This window comes from Leptidea sinapis, chromosome 22 (genome assembly GCF_905404315.1).
Source record: "Leptidea sinapis chromosome 22, ilLepSina1.1, whole genome shotgun sequence".
Classification (NCBI taxonomy): domain Eukaryota; kingdom Metazoa; phylum Arthropoda; class Insecta; order Lepidoptera; family Pieridae; genus Leptidea; species Leptidea sinapis.
In genome coordinates, this window is record NC_066286.1 from 12,206,008 (window position 1) to 12,224,391 (window position 18,384).

The window sequence follows — 18,384 nt, forward strand, 5'->3', positions numbered from 1 at the left end:
CAGTCTCTTGAAATATAAAAAAATCTCAGGTAACGTAAAGAAAGATCGGCCGTTTATTTCGCAAAAAAAAAAACATATATTTCGATACTCTCAAGGGTATCTAAATTTATACGGAACTCTCTGTGGGCAAGTTCGACTCGCACTTGTCATTTTACCTAGAAAGAAGCTTGTTTGTCACTTGATACTCGTACAAGTATTACCATAGCATTGCCCGATGCATTATGTGAATGTTTGTGTGACAAAAGCTCGGTAATTCAGAGAGACAAACTTAAAAATTTAATATAACAGAAGTGTTATCTATTATAGTTATCCCAAGCAGCGCCTGCTCCTGATCATAAGGCTCACTCCCCTTTCCCATGAATGACCTTCTTCATCACGACACTGCCCCAATGAAATGACATAATAGCGGGAACCCCGGGAACTCTATAGAACTGTGAACAAATAATACATCACAATTGATTGATCAATCAATTAAAGTTAGTTAAATCTACGGTTTTTGAAAAATGTGTAATTTAAAATGTCAAATTAGGCCATGACGGAAAAAATAGTTTTTTCTATAAATAATATCACCAACCAACACTTATATTCCGAGCTGGGAACATGTATAATTAAATTTAACAATGATTAATGACAATGACTTCTTCTTCCGCATTTATCACGGAGAGTGCTTAGAGGAGTTGTTCGAGTTGATACCAGCGGCTGAATTCCACCACCGAAGACATTTATTGTCTCGTGCAGCTACTTTGTTCAATCAATTACCGGCTGCTGTTTTCCCAAACCAATACGACTTAGGGACTTTCAAGAAAAGAGCACACTCCCACCTTAAAGGCCAGCAACGCATCTCTTGACACCTGCTTTTGTGGAAGTCCATGGGTGTCTGCCTCACCTCTTCTCATTATCTGAACCTCTTGCCCGTTTGCCTGTCAATCAATCATCATTGTTGTTGTAAGGTCGAATTTCTTAAAATTAATTTTATTGATATTTTAATAATACAATATTATCTGAGAGGTAGGCAGAGATAAGGGATGTTCAGTTGCCATGACATACATACGTAGTTTAATTGATTCGCATCCATGCTTTCATATTTAAAATAATACTTTGTCCACCTTAGGCCACCCCATTGTTTGACAGCGGCCCGTGGTCGAGGAAAATCAGCTTGCCTTGGCTTAGCAGTAGCCGCCGCCGTGGCTTTAGGATATGTCAACATCTACGTTACGTCTCCACATCCTGAGAATTTGATAACTCTGTTCGAGTTTCTACTCAAGGGTCTTGACGCGTGCCTGTACCAGGAACACATAGATTACAACATTGTTCGGTCAACTAACCCAGACTTCAAAAAGGCGATTGTTCGAGTCAATATTGCGAGGAATTCAAGACAGACCGTACAGGTATTTAGAATCATTTGCATAGTTAAAACATTTATAATGTCTTAATTTTAAACATTAATATAATATATTTAGTTTACTCAGACAGTAAGACTAACTACTTATGCTGAAATCATAAAAAAAAAACAACCATATCAAAAGTTCAATTTAATTTTAAGGAAACTTAAGCAAACGTTCTAGAACGTAGCTATGTTGTAGTGCTGATAACGATTATTAATTATAGTTATATTACAGTACATTACTCCAGACGACCACTCCCTGCTAGCTGCTGCGGACCTGGTACTCGTGGACGAGGCAGCAGCTATCCCGCTCTGTCACGTGTCTGCGGCCGCCCGCCGCGCGCCTCTGGCTCTTCTCTCCTCGACAGTGTCGGGCTACGAGGGGACGGGCCGCGCTCTCTCGCTCAAACTGTTCGCTAAGTTGCAGACGGAACATGACGCGCCCGCTCCGGTAAAATATTAATATTTATCATACCCTGGTACTAGATGATATTTTTTTAACTAATATTTATTATTTTTGAGGGGAATTTAATTGGAAGCAAATTCCTCCTACATTTCATATTAGATAGAGGTGGCAAATAGAGAAAAAACTATAAGAAAATAGGAGCCAAACTAGCATTTGGTTTACCTGATCTTAGGAGGAATCACATGTTCATAACATCATATCAATATTCACAATAACAAAACTCACACTCAATCACGTAAGGCATATGTAACGAAAAGTATTTTATGTGGTGAAAGTATGTAAATATAGCTGATAACCTATCTACACGAACCACCCCAAAATTACCTATTGAATATCTGTGACTTCGTCATCTTAAACCTACACCACTCTCTAATTACACTCATCCTAGATCTGTACTTCAAGTCACATTAAATTGGATTGTCTTTTATCTGCTGTAATTATGTTTTGCGTCACGATTCTACGAATACCGCTGGAGGCGTTTTTCATATAAACACTTATTTAAAAATAATAAATTTCAGATAAAACTAGAAGAGCCAATCCGTTACCGCGAAGGTGACCCTATCGAGCGGTGGCTCAACTCGTTGTTGTGTCTAGAAGCGCCAGCCCCGTCACCCGGAGCGGGCGCCCCACCTCCCGCCGCCTGTGAGCTCATGCGGGTCAACAGGGATGCGCTGTTCTGTTACCACAAGGCGGCCGAGGCATTCCTGCATCGACTAGTCGCGATCTACGTTGCGAGTCATTATAAAGTAAGTTCACTTTATGTTACATCTCTCTATTTACGTGGCTTGTCAGTATAAAGTTACATCACTTTATGTTACATCTCTCTATTTATGTAGCTTGTCATTATTAAGTGACATCACTTTATGTTACATCTCTCTATTTACGTGGCTTGTCACTATTAAGTGACATCACTTTATGTTACATCTCTCTATTTACGTAGCTCGTCATTATTAAGTGACGTCACTTTATGTTACATATCTCTATTTACGTAGCTTGTCATTATTAAGTGACATCACTTTATGTTACATCTCTCTATTTATGTAGCTTGTCATTATTAAGTGACATCACTTTATGTTACATCTCTCTATTTACGTAGCTTGTCATTATTAAGTGACATCACTTTAAGTTACATCTCTCTATTTATGTAGCTTGTCATTATTAAGTGACATCACTTTAAGTTACATCTCTCTATTTATGTAGCTTGTCATTATTAAGCGACATCACTTTATGTTACATCTCTCTATTTATGTAGCTTGTCATTATTAAGTGACATCACTTTAAGTTACATCTCTCTATTTATGTAGCTTGTCATTATTAAGCGACATCACTTTATGTCACATCTCTCTATTTATGTAGCTTGTCATTACTATGTGACATCACTTTGTTACATCTCTCTATTTACGATACTTGTCATTTTCAAGTGACCTGACATTATGTTGAATACTATAAATTTCTAAGGCAAGAGAAACTGCGATCAGATTCCAGGATATTTGTTTAGTAACGTGTCTCATTGTGTGGTCAGAACAGCCCCAACGATCTCCAGCTGCTCGCGGACGCGCCCGCTCACTGCCTGTTCGTGCTGCTCGCACCTACGTCCTCCGCCACGTGTATGCCCGAGGTGCTCTGCGTCATACAGTTGTGTCTGGAAGGCAATTTGTCCGACAGGTGAGTTTTATCACAGCGTTATTCCTCGATCAGTAACAGTTAATACTAATTTATTACCTGCTATTCTTTATTTATGGCCTAATTTAAGCAATTAATTTTAAGGGGGATTTGCAGTACATCTAACTCTAAACGAATGTTGTTCATTCCACTTCTTATTGCTTTTTATTATATCAAGATAATTACACTAATTCTTTTATCATTTCTCTGCTTAATACAAAAATAGCGCCAATTGTTTTTCTGCAATAGGTCAGTTAACCAAAGCTGGCATGTCCACTGTGATTTTATTATACGGCATGTTTTCATATTATAATCATTTTTTATTGAATTAAGAAATTGTTTTTTATTTTTATTTATCATTTTAATAAACTCAATTTAATATTTTTTGTATATTGTTTGTTATGTGTCATTTTAGCATTCAAAAGTAAACAATTAATATGTGTCACTTTTGTAAGCTTGTTACCTTGTCAAACTGACGGATTGGTTTTTAATCATGCGTACGATTATTTTATTAAAATTTTGCGGCTGTTTGCAGTCCTAACTATAAGCTGATCCTAGTGTGAGAAAAAATCTAAAATTCAGAAGTTACTTGTGATATTGGCAATGCAACTGAATCTGAACAATGTTTTTTTTTCATATAAGGTTGCCGTTTCACTTTTTATGTCAGTTGTCAGCTTGTGCCGGCGTCGTGGGGCGGGTCGCTTCCCTAAAATAAGGTCGGGGGAGGTGATAGATGGCTAGTCCCTTAGATCATTTATACGTCTAGATAGATTATGACAGCTGTCAAAACGTCGAAAAAGAAACGTTGGGTTTAGAACTAACCTCTATTTTGAGCAATTCACGCACGTTAACACAAAGTGTCATACAAATCGCGAGTGTAAGACGTAACTTGTCACGCACAATATAAACTAATATTCCTGGCCTGCTTTTATCGGTTGTCTAACAGCAAGAGACTTTATCTAGACGTATTATTTATATAGGGCTGGTCCATGCTTTATGTTCGTGAAAAAGATTTAAGTTATTTAATACTTATATTTATATATAGTAGCACAGAAAAGAATAAGGCTCCTTAAATGGCACTGGGCAGGACATATTTGTAGGATGGAAAATAATAGATGGACGAAGCGCTTAACAGAGTGTGTACTACGAGACGAAAAAAGGGAGACCACGTAAGAGATGGAGAGACATCTTCAACAACAGATGTGGATCCCATTGGATGCGGACGGCACGAAAAGCGATGTTTGGAAGGATTTAGGAGAGGCCTGCGCAGAAGCGACTATTACTGTTAAACATTAATAAAATTACAGTAAACATATATATATTATATAGTCCAAACTAGAGTAAGATGTAAAATATTGTTGTAGTAGAAAAATAAAGGCTATTTTTATTTTATTATTTTGTTTTATATAGATATATTACAATCTCTAATAAAATGCTCATTTATTGCATCGTTTTATTTATATAACGAAATTGAAATGATTTGTAAAACGATGAAGTTGTAAATGTTGATTTATAAGAGTGGCAATGAGTTTCTTGCCACTTCTTCTCATTAAAGATCAAACTTTTTCGAAGGGGTGGTAAATATAAAAAGAAAAAGAGAATGTTTCACAATCATTAGTGTTATTTCCTTGAACTTCGTGAATAAAGTGATTTTGATTTCATTTGATCTAAATTATTTTTGACGTCAATCGAAGCACTACATGCTACCATGGAAACAAATGGATATTTCTTTTATTGTTCTTTGAGGGATTGAGTATTTTTATATTATAACAAGCCACAGATCCTTCAAACATGGCATTTTAAAACAGTGTTGGTTTTTCATTGGCACAGGTCGGTGAAGGACAACCTGGGTCGCGGCAGGAAGGCGGCTGGAGACCTGATACCTTGGAATATCTGCGAGCAGTTCGGAGATAAGGACTTCCCCAAACTATCTGGGGCTAGGATCGTTAGGATCGCCACACATCCATCTTATCAACGGGTTAGTTGATATATTTTTAGAGATATGCGGGGGGATTTATCAACATAGACTGGAAGCAGTTTCCATCTCACTAACCCTTGTGGGTTCGTTTGTTCGTCTTAATTTCTATTTCCAATCCGCACCATTTCTTTCTTCATTGTCTATAGAGCGTTTTGTCGTTCAGAGCTAAGTGGAAGGCGCTAGGCCGAGTGATAGGTCACCCATGCAATGGACCGTCCAAATGAAATCTGCTGCTCGAGAATGACTTCTATCAGAGAGAGATGACGAAAATTCTGAGGCGCATCTCATATGCCGCTGATAACAAAACTTCAATAAAGAATAGTGACAAAGAAAAATAAGAACAAAGGAATCACAAGATCGATGCAAGTATTTGATGTGAGAGTGTACGCGCTATTTTTTGAAAGTACCTACGCCTTTTTTCAAGTGACAATAAGAGACGAGACGAGCAGGATGTTCAGCTAATGGTAATTGATATGCCCTGCCCATTACAATACATTTCCGCTCAGGATTCTTGAAAAACCCAAAAATTCTGAACGGCACTACAATTACGTTCGTCACCTTGAGACATTAGATGTTTAGTCTCATTTGCCCAGTTATTTCTCTAGCTACAGCGCCCTTCAGACCGAAACACAATAATACACATTACTGCTTCACGGCAGAAATAGGAGCCTCTGTGGTACCCATAATGAAGCCGGCATCATGTGCTTAGGAGCCTCCCACTGTCGTATCGACCTGAAAACACCGCGCAAGGAAACTTATTCTACAAGTTTGAAACTAAATAGGAGTTCGATTCTCTTTCATCAGATGGGCTACGGGCGTCGCGCGCTGCAACAACTGGCGGCGTACTACTCGGGTGACATCCCGTGTCTGGACGAAGTGGACAGCGACGAGGACACACAGACAGACGGACAGAACGGCTCGCTCCATACAGAGGCCATCGTTCCTAGGTGAGCTAGTCAGACATGTTTAAATATAAGTACCGTGTGTACTTGTCTATGGTACTGAAATCATCTTAAATAGATGTGTCGATGTTGAATTATTTTTCTTCTTTAATACATACATTTTACCTACCAATAAAACGCTTATCGAACACTTACCTTCTTCCAAGCCTATACTTTAGACTCTGCTTGGTGAAAACATTTATGGTCGTTGGTGGCTATCAGTTGTGATATGGGTGTATAAGTGGCGATTGAATAAAACTAATTAATTTGAGTCTAACCCAATGACAGTTTAATCTACACACACATTAAGTACACTGATACACACATGAAATTAAACCATTTGAATATAATATAAAGAAGGAGAAAACACAGTAATTACAGGTACAGATATTACGACACGACAGTTGCACAATAGGTACGTTCTATAAACAAGCGACACGAGCTTCACTGCGAATGATCGAGGCACGACTGCTGTACCGGCGCGGGCGCGGGTCGTTGAACGATATTCGCAATATTCACCGGTTGTCAGTGGTGGATATCCACTGCACACTACTGAATATTTTATGTTGAATTATTGTTAATATTATTCTGTATGTTTGTGTGTAAGTGTGTTGTAATTAATGTGGTTAAGTTGTTTTGGTTATATAATTAAGTGTGAATATTAATATTGTTGTTATTGTAGTGTAATAAAATATATATCATAGATAATAATAAATAGTGAATAGATAGTAATAAGCTATGTGTTGTGTAAGTCTATGTAGGTATAGTGTATGTATCGGCCACACATTCTAGCCATGTGTAAACACTTAATTTCAAAACGACACCGCTGGCTGCCTGGTGGGATTGAAATGGGCAGAGCTAGGCAGTGGAGAGGTGGAATTGCGATAGACGATTATTAGATGGAGATCAATAGGTACCAACATTCGCCGGAAATCGAGTAAGCTACTCTCATGTTTTAGATAAGGCTTGTAAGACAGGTGAAGCTGTTTAATATAACATTTTTTTTCATTTAACTCCTTATAAACGGCTACGTTGACTTAAATTAATTTTGTGTGTGTTGCTGTGTATCTCTGGATACTTTTTGACCTGGTAGGCATATCTGCAAACTCTAAACCTCAAATTTTAACCTACATATATTTTATTTTTGTTTGCTATTATTTAGATAACGGTCGGGTAGGAAAACGTCTGTCGGGATTTTTTTATTTAAAACATGAGTTAAATATAATTAAGCTTTCAATTTATGATTTAAATATAAGTAAAGCTAATGAAACCATCAGGTATTTCATTCATTTAATCACATGGTTGTGTTAATACACAGTAATTTAAAAACCGTTAAAAAAACAGTTAAAAAACTAATCTTTACTATCTTAATTTGCTCTACATTTTTATAGATCAAAGCCACCAACGTTACTCAAACGTTTAACAGAGGTTCGTGCAGAACACCTGGACTACTTGGGCACCAGTTTCGGCCTCACTGAAGAACTGCTGAAGTTCTGGAAGTCTCTAAAATATACACCGGTATACCTGAGGTAAGATAATTGGTGTTAACGACCATTTACTATTTAAAATGACGGTGTTGTAAAATTCCGTCTGGTTAGCTCAACAGAAGGCTTCGACAATAAATAGCCAATAAGCATCGTGATTTTCACGCTCGTCACCTTAAGGGATAAGGTGTTATGGTACCATTACCTACTTATTTAATTAGCTATGGCACCCTTCATGCCAAATGCACAAATAATTAGGGTGCTATTTTAAAAACCATATTGTATGATATATATATATATATAATGTAAAATTTAAATGTAGTGTTTATTTATTATCTTAATAATTCAGTCAAAAATCGAACGATCTGACCGGCGAACATTCTTGCATCATGCTGCGCTCGTTGTCGGAGGGGGCTTGGCTCAACGCGTACAGCGCTGATTTCCGCCTGAGATTCTCCCGACTTCTGGGGAGATCCTTCAGGAAGTTGCCCGCGTCTCTCGTACTGTCCACCATCTCCAACGAAAGTGTAAAAATTGAGAAACCCGGTATGTATTTTTTTTAATTTTATTAATATCACTGAAATTGAAACTGTGCTCTGATAAATGAATTCGCGATGGAAAAAAAGACGTTCTAATCCGGTTTATTCAACAAAACTATTACAAGGGACTTTAATGATAAAAAAAAACTGTAAAATATTGGTTAAACGACTTGAAAAAAGATGTTCTCAATTCTGTTTTTTTTTGACAATTTTGACAGCTCAGAACACATGTATATATGAACATATTTGGACTTTTCTTTTTTTCATAAAATACTTTCACATTAGTTCCAATTCGTCTGATATAGGAAGTAAAATCTTTTGTTTTGCCTTGTCGGTGCTTGATATAAATATTTTTGATTTTATTTACTTCTTATGGTGCCATTGGAAAAAAAGGAGTGCATTTTGTGATGCACGTACGTCCATAATCGTTAAAATAAGTAAAATAAATCTCCCTTTGATGTTTTTGTGATGTTTATATATTAATTCAGCAAGTGACAAAACCAACATATTGTAAAAGTTAAATATTAAAACCTAGACTACTACAGAGGTTTGTTCAGGAAATAGTTTTAAATTACAACATATTGCTGCGGCTACATTGTAGCGATAAAAAAAATATTAATAAAAGTGTTGGATATCTTAGGAAAGGAGTGTGGTTTTTCATACTTTTGCCCTTTCTGATATAATTTCTAATATTATAATTTTTTTGAAGTTATTACTTCATAAAAAATATCTTTAATTATGAATTTTTACGAGTCGCCCACACCGACTGACGTTAGTTGGTCACCACTACAGACTACCGTAAGCCTCTTGTAACACATATGTCTACTGTACAACAACCAATGGATGAGAATTACATAAATTTACAATATGTATAAGTTGTAAAATTAAAATTATACGTTTTTTTTTTATTACGTCAATCAAGTATAACTTATTGCTTACGTCCACACACTTTTTTTTTGAAGTAATACTTCTTTAGGCGCGTTATGAAAAAAATGTGAGAGTGAAATTTTAATATGCGCGTGCATAACTGTAACACAAATGTAACAGGGTGAAGCTGGTTCCTAAAATTTTCTGACGTTTGCGTCATTCGTTATTTTTTTTTGGTTTCTTCGTCCATTATTAGGATTAGCCCATAGCTTGAACCCTTTGCCTGTGAGCCGTATTCATTATTTAATAATTAATTGTCAAAACAATCTTTGTAAAAATTTTACAAAATTGTTCTTCCTAAAGACGTAGAATAGCACGAGGAATAAATCATTTTATTGATTTTTGCTTCGTTAGGCCAAAGAAGGATAACTTGCGTCCATACATAAGTACACACACACACACACTTTTTTTTATAAAATAAATAACTTCACGAGTTTCAATCCTTTTAAAAGTATTATATAGACTATTTAACAATAATTATTTTATATTTCAGAGCTTACGAAGGACCTAATAGCACAGCACTTGTCCGGACACGACCTGACCCGGATGGAGTCCTACTGCCGGCAGCAGGCTGACTACCGTCTCATCACGGACCTCCTGCAGCCGGTCGCTCACATCGTCTTCCACACGCGATGTAAAACCAAACTGGACGCTATACAACAAGTACGAGATAGTTTTATTTTTCTTGTTTTCTCATACAGTCAACGACAAAATAATATCTACACTGAACTATATTGAATATATACAAGTTTGAATGTAGTTAACACTTACAGCTGATCGTGAATAATGTCACTATTAATAACTCTTTTTAACCGACTTCAAGAAAGGTGGAGGTTCTCAATTCGTCGGTAAGTTCTTTTTTTTATGTTTGTTACCTCAAAACTTTCGACTGGGTGAACCGATTTTGTTATTTCTTTTTCTCTATGCTATATTATTAATTTATTGTTTAAAATAGCTTCCTTATAAGTTTGTTGAAATTGTTATTAATTTTTAATTATTTTCACGTTGAGTTTCTTCGCGTTTCTTCTTACGAACTCTTCTTTACCAATCGTTGGTAATGTAAAAAAATTAACTGGCAATCGAAGTCCTACCTTAACTAAAATATATGTGACTTTCATGCGTCGTAGTAGTAAATGTTTATGTTATAACCAACAAATAAGATCCGTGACAGTTTGTTGGTAGCTGATATAACGAAAATAGTATGTATTTTTTTATGGAAAAGGAGGACAAACGAGCGTGCGTTTTTGACGGTACCCATTTATCGTCCTGGAATCACCGCACAAGGAAGCTCATTTCATAGCTATGTAGTATGTGGAAGAAAGTTCCTTGAAAACCGCACTGTGGACCGCCAGTCATCCAAATGGTGGGGATGATATCCTAATATATTATACCATCCATACATTTATTAGTACAATATAGATTGTTGATACAGACTCTGACGCAGGGGCGTGCATTGGTTTTCCAGCGCTGTAGGCACTGTAAGCCTAAATAGTCGTAGTTGCGATTAATATTTAAAAATTTATTTCCTGTTATAAGGATAAATATAAGTTCACTTTCCAGCATATTTCTGCCGTTCTGTCAGATTGATCGAGTTTTTTAGCAAGATTTGTCAAATATTCAAGTCACCTTAACCAATATAATTCCACACAGTCTTCGTTGTAGAAAATAAACAGCAGGTCAAGCAAAACAATAAATTGGAATGGCGGCATCCAGCTAGCCAAGTGTAGTTTTCGTAATACTTGGTATTGAAATATGTCATAGTTTTACCTTTTTGTTGAGTTGAACTAATATTTGGTATTGCTCTATTCAGAGAAACAATTTTTATTTTATCTACGAACGAAAATTGTGGAAAAGGATACGTAGGTACCTAATTTCTGTAAACAAATCGTATTTTCGCCACAATCGCGACACTGGAATTTCTCCATTATATTTTAATTCCTTTCTTGTTACCAATATTAAACACAAAACACCCAGCAACTTTTTTTTTTCCAGTACAAATACTAAATATAATTAACAATAAACAAATCAACACAAAACAAATAACTAATGTAATTAGCTTAATAATTCACGCCCGTGATATAAAGTACACGAAAACACAACAACTAAAAAATGGCGCTGTTATTGTTGATTACTAAATAATATATTTTTATTTCCGGAAATGTCATATTTTATATCTCATGATCATGAATCACGTCATATGCGATGGCAAAACTCTTATGGGAGCGCAATAAGGTTGAAACTCGGACACTAAGTGAAAGAGATACGTCATAATAATTACTCATAAATCATGTAGGTATAATTTCTTTCGTTGGTTTAATCCGTGACAGCAACAGTTGTCAGTTCTAACTGTCATTTGTTTGCCTACCCGAAAAGTGCCAAAGAAGTCAAATTGCGAAGGTCATATTATAAGAACGATTTACATAGTCATTGTATATTTTTTGCTATGGTCGTATAACCTTGACAAATAAATTTTGTTACAGAAATTGAACGTATTCAGCCTATAGCCTTCAGTAGGCATTATCGGAACTGCCTACTATCATAACGGAACGTATTTAGTATATCGCGTAGCGAAAAACTTAATAGTTGGGTGTTCAATAGAAGTTCGATTGTAGAATAAAAGAACTAAATTTATCTGAATTAACTTGGAATCTAGTCTAGGTATATTATTTAGAATCTAAATATGGTAGGTAGGCTATGCCTATTGGCATATTATATGGAATGTACGCCCCTGCTCTGACGTCACAGAATCCCGCGCAAATTGGCGCGTTTGAATAGCCGAAATATATTGGCCTGAAGAATATATAGTTTTAAATTCAATAAGAATGTCTTCAACAATAATTTGATGTGTTTGATAACTTTTGTGTGATCATCCAATTCAAGTACACTCAAAGCTCATATATTATACGTACATCATCTCATCATACGTCGCTTCCATTGTGTGTTCTATCGCATTTATCACGGGAGTGTTCCGAAGAGCTGTTTCACCTGATTCTTGTCGCCGAATTCAAACTTCCCAAGACACGCCACAAATTATCTTGAGGCGGTCTTCCACAGTGCGGTTTTCAAGGAACTTTCTTCTACGTACGACTAAGCTGTGGAATGAGCTTCCTTGTGATGTGCGATCCGACATGGCTACCTTCAAAAAAAGCGCGTACACTTTTTTAAAGGGCTAGCTACTGTGCTTCCGCCGGTATTGCAGAAGAATGTGGGCGGTTGTGATCACTTAACATCAGATGTTCCGTACGCTCGTTTGCCCTTGTTTCATTAAAAAAAAAATCAATTAGAAGAGATAAAGTACCTCCAACAACTTGCTTAATTGTTGTGGTTATTATACAAGGTTCCAATTTGGAAGTGAGTTAATTGAATATGTTATTTTTTAATAAGTTTATAAGTTTATTGTTTTTTACTTTAAAATGTAACCTTACAACAGAACCTTAAGGGACTACGCGCACTTTTTCAGCTCCATTCGCGTTTCGCTGAACGATTTTGGTCACACTTATACAGCTCTGCTTCTATCAGCCGCGTACGGCGTCGTAAGAATGAGAATTATAACTTTAAATCACGTCTGCACTCTTTAATCTTTGCGTGCATAATAATTACGTCAAATTAATGCAGGAACAATACAGGTCGCAACTTGTCGACAAGGAGTCGCGAACCATCCCTGTAAAGAGCTGTTCCGCCGCATTCGACGGCGATCAGCGCTGTACGCGGCGGAACAGCGCCGAACGCTCTCTATAGCATTCGCATAATAAAAACACACCCTCATTTTATGCTGGTTTGTCGCGAAAGCAGAATGGACGCGGAAAGCTGAATCGACGCGTACACGTCTCCATACAAAATTGTTGTTTTCTATGGACAAAAGCTGAAAAGAGCTGAATAAGTGCGCGTAGTCCCTTATATTGACGTGATTTTCGATTCTCGTTGAGATCTTTAATAACAGAAATAACATTGTATATGGTACTTCCAATTAAATTTTATTTTATGTATTTATAGATTATGTTTAGTTTTACAAATTAATGTGCGAAAATATGAATTGAAAAAACTTTGTAGCATTCACTGTTTTAAATACAGCAGAAATAAAATCTGACAAATCCACTTTCAGTCATTGTAAATAATAATTTTACGGATCATTACACATCATCGCTAACCATTGAAAATTATATCTAGGAACCATACTATTGCTTATGTTTATATAGACTGACGTCACACTGCGCTTCAACCAATAGCATTGCTTTTCGTTGTTTCATATTTCGCGCGTATTTATTGCACTTTTGTTTTTTAATATTTATTATTCAGTAAAAATTTAACTAGAAAAAACTATTTAGCCGTGTGGTTAGCGAGCGACCTACTAAATTAGAGGTCCCGGGTTCGAACCCCGGTAGGTGCAAGCATTTATATGATGAAAATGATTTTTTTTATGATAATAAGGGACGAGACCAGCAGGACGTTCAGCTGATGGTAATTGATACGCTCTGCCCATTACAATGCAGTGCCGCTCAGGATTCTTGAAAAACTCAAAAATTCTGAGCGGCACTACTATTGCGCTCGTCACCTTGAGACATAAGATGTTAAGTCTCATTTGCCCAGTAATTTCACTAGCTACCGCGCCCTTCAGACCGAAAAACAGTAATGCTTACACATTACTGCTTCACGGCAGAAATAGGCGCCATGTGTACCCATAATCTAGCCGGCATCTTGTGCAAGGGAGCCTCCCACTGGTGAATGTTTTGTTGCCGAGTCATGGATGTTTATATGTATTTATGTATGTTTAAGTAAGTATATTGATTTAAATATATTGTTGTCTTGCAACCCATAACACAGGCACTATGCCTAATTTGGGGTAAGATAATTTGTGTCAAATGTGTGTCAATATTATATTATTATTATTATATTTAATATAAAGTCAATAATAATAAAGATTATAAAAAATAACATTTGAACTAAATATAAGTTATATGCATACATCTTATTATGAAGATTAAAGTGTTTTCTCTTTTATGACACTGAGTGTACCTCTTTGTTATTAAAAAAAATATATAAAATTTCAGGTTATACTTGTGGCGATGGGATTCCAAATGAAAGATGTTGACGACATAGCATCTGAGCTGGGTCTGCCTGGGTCACAGATTCTAGCAAAATTCTTTGAAGCATGTAAGAAGATTAATACAGCACTGAACAAAATTGTGGAGACATCAGTGGCCGCGGAAATTGGTATAGATGACAAGAATGTGGATGATGTTAAAGATGACGGCCCAGTGAGACAGAGCTTACAAGCAGAACTGTCTCAAGCTGCTAAGGTATAAAGATCTTTATGAAGTATTGAAACTGAGCGTAACTATTCGTAGCAGCTGAACTGACAGCAACTGTGGTGTTCGACCTACGATAGAGTTGGTTAGAAATATTATATTACCGATGTACTTTATTACTGTAATACTATTGTTTCACAATGAGGCATATTGAAGGAATATTGTTTTATGAAAAAGGAGGACAAATTACTGTACGGGTCACCCGGTTTTCGCGTGAAGTCACAGGAGCGTTGCTTGCTTTTAAGGAAGGTGTACGCGCTTTTTTTGAAGGTTCCCATGTCGTATCGTTCACACCTCACAAGGAAGGTCATTCCATAGCTTTGTAGTACGTGGGAGAAAGTTCCTTGAAAACCGCACTGTGGTAGACCGCCACACAACCAGATGGTGGGGATGATATACTAACATGTGGCGTGTCGTGTGCTTCGAGCTGCTCTGCGTTGCACGCGGTCAAATGGATCGAGCTGATACTGGGGTGTACCAGATCAGAGATGACAGCAATACTCCATGTGTGGCCGTATTGCCGTGCTCCATTGATGACGCCATCCTCGACGTTTGTCATCTCCATTACTCATATTAATAATTTATTTATTTATTTATTCATGTATAGGAAACAAACAGTATTATGATACTTAAATATTAACAAATCTTAAAACTTACACTTTCACCAGTGAAGTTTCCAACAATTTATACGACACTTTTAGTTAAAAGGTAAGCAACGGTAAGATAAAAACCACAAAACAAAAGTAATACAAATTAACAACTAATTACAAGCTATATAAGTTACACAATACTATACACGCCTATTATACAATACTATAATGAATTAGTTACAAATGGGATAAGTATTCAGAAAAAAAATGTAAGAATGAGGTTAAAAAAAATCAGTAATTATTTAAATTATCACAAACCAATGATCTGAAAACATTTAACTTTTCATGAAATATGTCAATATGACTGTATGCTCTATTATAACAGCTACATGCGCCAATTATAAACCTGTTCTTTCCATGTACTGTTCTCGCATAGGCAACATATAATACATCTTTACATCGGGATGTAGGCATTCTGCAGTGTAATCCTATTTTACTTAATAGATATGGAGAATCAGCTATATTATGTAATAATTTATATAAAAATATTATGTCTCTATGGGTTCGACGGTCTTTCAAAGAACTTAAATCGTTGGAGTGAAAATTAATAAATAAAATAATAATAATAATGTCGGGTGGACAATACATACTAACTTATAACTAGTAATCAAATTGTTTAATTTAAAGATGGTGTGTTCTACACCGATATAAGACTAAAATTCAAAGCAACCAGATCTTTAAAATTATTTTATATTTTTTGTTTCGTCTGGCTATTAAAGATTGGTGTTTGTTCGTAATAAGTACGTTAAATTATTTATTATTTTTAAATAAGTATGTTGATTAACTTAGAGTCTTTCTTCTTGTTTTGTAATCAAAACAATTTATAAAGCATCGGTCGGTATATAATTCTCTATTATCTTATATTTGTACGATGCTCTGGATTCCACTCGCACCCTATATGTTCTAGGGTCGACGGTTGACTATTTAAAATAATTTCAATGTGAAATATAATGATGGTAGGAACTGGAGCGCAAACAACGCAAGGAGCTGTCGAAGCTGATGGGCGAGGATCTTCGCCAGTACAGCATCAAGGGAGGAGATCTGGAGTGGAAACAGGCACTGGCTGACACAAAGCAGAAACACATCGTCTCTGTGAAAAGGTACGTTTGGTGGCTAGTAGCAGTAGCTTTTATTAAAAAGAGCCCAAAAAAAAGAATGCTGAGAGAGTTTCTTGCGCCGCTTCTTCTTTCTCAGAAAGCCATTTTTTCCGAAGCGGTAGTAGTATCTAGTACATTAGAAATTACATCAAAAGGTATTATATATAATATATATATATAATATATATATATATATATATATATATATAATTCTAAAGGAATCAATTTTGAGAAAATAAGCAGCCGAATTTCAGCACCAGACACTTTTAGTTTCGGGATTTTGCAGAAAATATTGGCTGTCTTATTCCCTGACCGACATGAATTACAAGTTTAAAACCTTCTCTTACTTCCAAGGCCTGCTTTACTAAAATTTATCTCTCGTCCTCGGTGTTTCAGTCCACGCGCGACTGGTGCTCAATGAACATCAAGTGAGATTTGGCCGTTTACCTCTTCCTATATAAAAAAAAATCATAAAAGTACCACACCGATATTTGTGTCCTAAGTGGGCCATATGTTTCCCGTCTCTTTCACTCCCCTCGATACTCTCATTCCATGGCTTTCGTTCGACGTCGATAAGGAGTGGCTATCGGGGATCACTTAACACATCAGGTACGCTGGTTTATCGTCTTATTCTAGATACTTTCTATCTTTGAAAACTTCGCTCCAAAAGCTGATCTTAATCGTAATCTTTTAAAACTTATAAAAGATTTAATGTTAAATATGTAATCAATTAAAAAATGTATTTCATGTAGCGGTGAGAAGCGACTTGGAGACGATAACAAGGATATAGAGGAGCTCGTCGAATCACAAAACAAGAAGAAGAAAAAGAAAAAACATAATCGCAACCAAATTTAATAAATAATTGTTAATGTTTTGTGATTTTTTTTTTAATCTTAATATTCACGCAACCCGTAGTTTAGGTACAAATATAACAGTATTTTGGGTATAATGTGATTGTTGTGGCTTCAGAACAATCCCTTATACTTGTCCTGAAAACCATAAACATTTCATTTAAAACTTTCCCTCCTCCTTATGCACAAACGTGCATAAGGAGTTCTGTTAAATGGTAAATACCTCAATCATCTGCGATTTGCAGATGACATTGCGATACTGGCTGAATCACCTAAAGACTTAGAGGAAATAGGAGTAACGACACTCGACCAAGAAAGTAAAAAAGTTGGTCTTGCAATGAACACAAACAAGACAAAATTAATGACTAACCATTACAGAAGGCCAATACAAGTAAACGGACACACAATAGAATATGTTGACAGTTACATCTATTTGGGGAAACAAGTCTCATTCAATACAAACAGCAACTTAGAAGAAGTAAAGAGGAGAATAACATTAGCGTGGAAAAAATTCTGGTCTCTTAAAGAAATATTAAAAGGCAACTATAGCGTGCATATGAAAAAAATTGTGATGGACAGTTGTATTATGCCATGCCTGCTATATGGCTGTCAAACCTGGGCATTCACAAAAGAAATAGAACAAAAAATAGAAAAGACACAAAAAGCAATGGAGATAAGCATATTGCGGATCAGAAAACTACAAAAAGTACGTAGTGAGGACATTAGAAAGAAAACCAAGCTTATCGATGCACAAAGACACGCGCTAACATTGAAATGCCAGTGGGCTGGCCACATTGCACGCTTCACAGACAGAAGGTGGACAATAGAGACCACCAAATGGAAAGGACCAGCAGGTAAAAGATGCACTGGTAGACCAAAGCAGAGATGGGCAGATGACATCGTGCAGTCGGTGGGGAGAAACTGGATCGATCAGGCCAAGGATAGGAAAAAATGGAAAAAGTTGGGGGAGGCCTATACCCAAAATGGGGTCCATAACCAAAGTTATATAGAATAAATATTTAAACTGGTCAATCTAAATAAAATTAACACTAGATTTTAAGAACTTTAAATTACTAACATTTGTTTGTATTTTATGGGT

The 18,384-nt window shown here is 36.2% G+C and overlaps 1 protein-coding gene across 1 annotated transcript; it reads left to right on the plus strand.

Moving 5' to 3' along the window:
- Positions 1 to 214: 214 nt before the first annotated feature.
- On the plus strand, positions 215 to 17,308 carry LOC126970776 (RNA cytidine acetyltransferase-like). The gene is made up of 14 exons (XM_050816849.1): positions 215 to 249; positions 1,112 to 1,388; positions 1,620 to 1,835; positions 2,369 to 2,596; positions 3,373 to 3,515; positions 5,343 to 5,490; positions 6,295 to 6,437; positions 7,823 to 7,960; positions 8,265 to 8,461; positions 9,875 to 10,044; positions 14,430 to 14,678; positions 16,298 to 16,437; positions 16,831 to 17,043; positions 17,187 to 17,308. Exons 1-13 carry the CDS (start codon positions 215 to 217, stop codon positions 16,853 to 16,855), a joined length of 2,109 nt encoding a protein of 702 aa, XP_050672806.1. The 3' UTR covers positions 16,856 to 17,043; positions 17,187 to 17,308.
- Positions 17,309 to 18,384: the final 1,076 nt, after the last annotated feature.

What these genes read in the sequence shown, in the direction of transcription:
- LOC126970776 (XM_050816849.1), top strand. Translation starts at nt 215, where the DNA reads ATGCATTATGTGAATGTTTGTGTGACAAAAGCTCG. An exon ending in CACATCCATCTTATCAACGG is followed by an intron (nt 5,491 to 6,294) that starts GTTAGTTGATAT and finishes CTCTTTCATCAG; the next exon opens with ATGGGCTACGGGCGTCGCGC. An exon ending in ACAGAGGCCATCGTTCCTAG is followed by an intron (nt 6,438 to 7,822) that starts GTGAGCTAGTCA and finishes ACATTTTTATAG; the next exon opens with ATCAAAGCCACCAACGTTAC.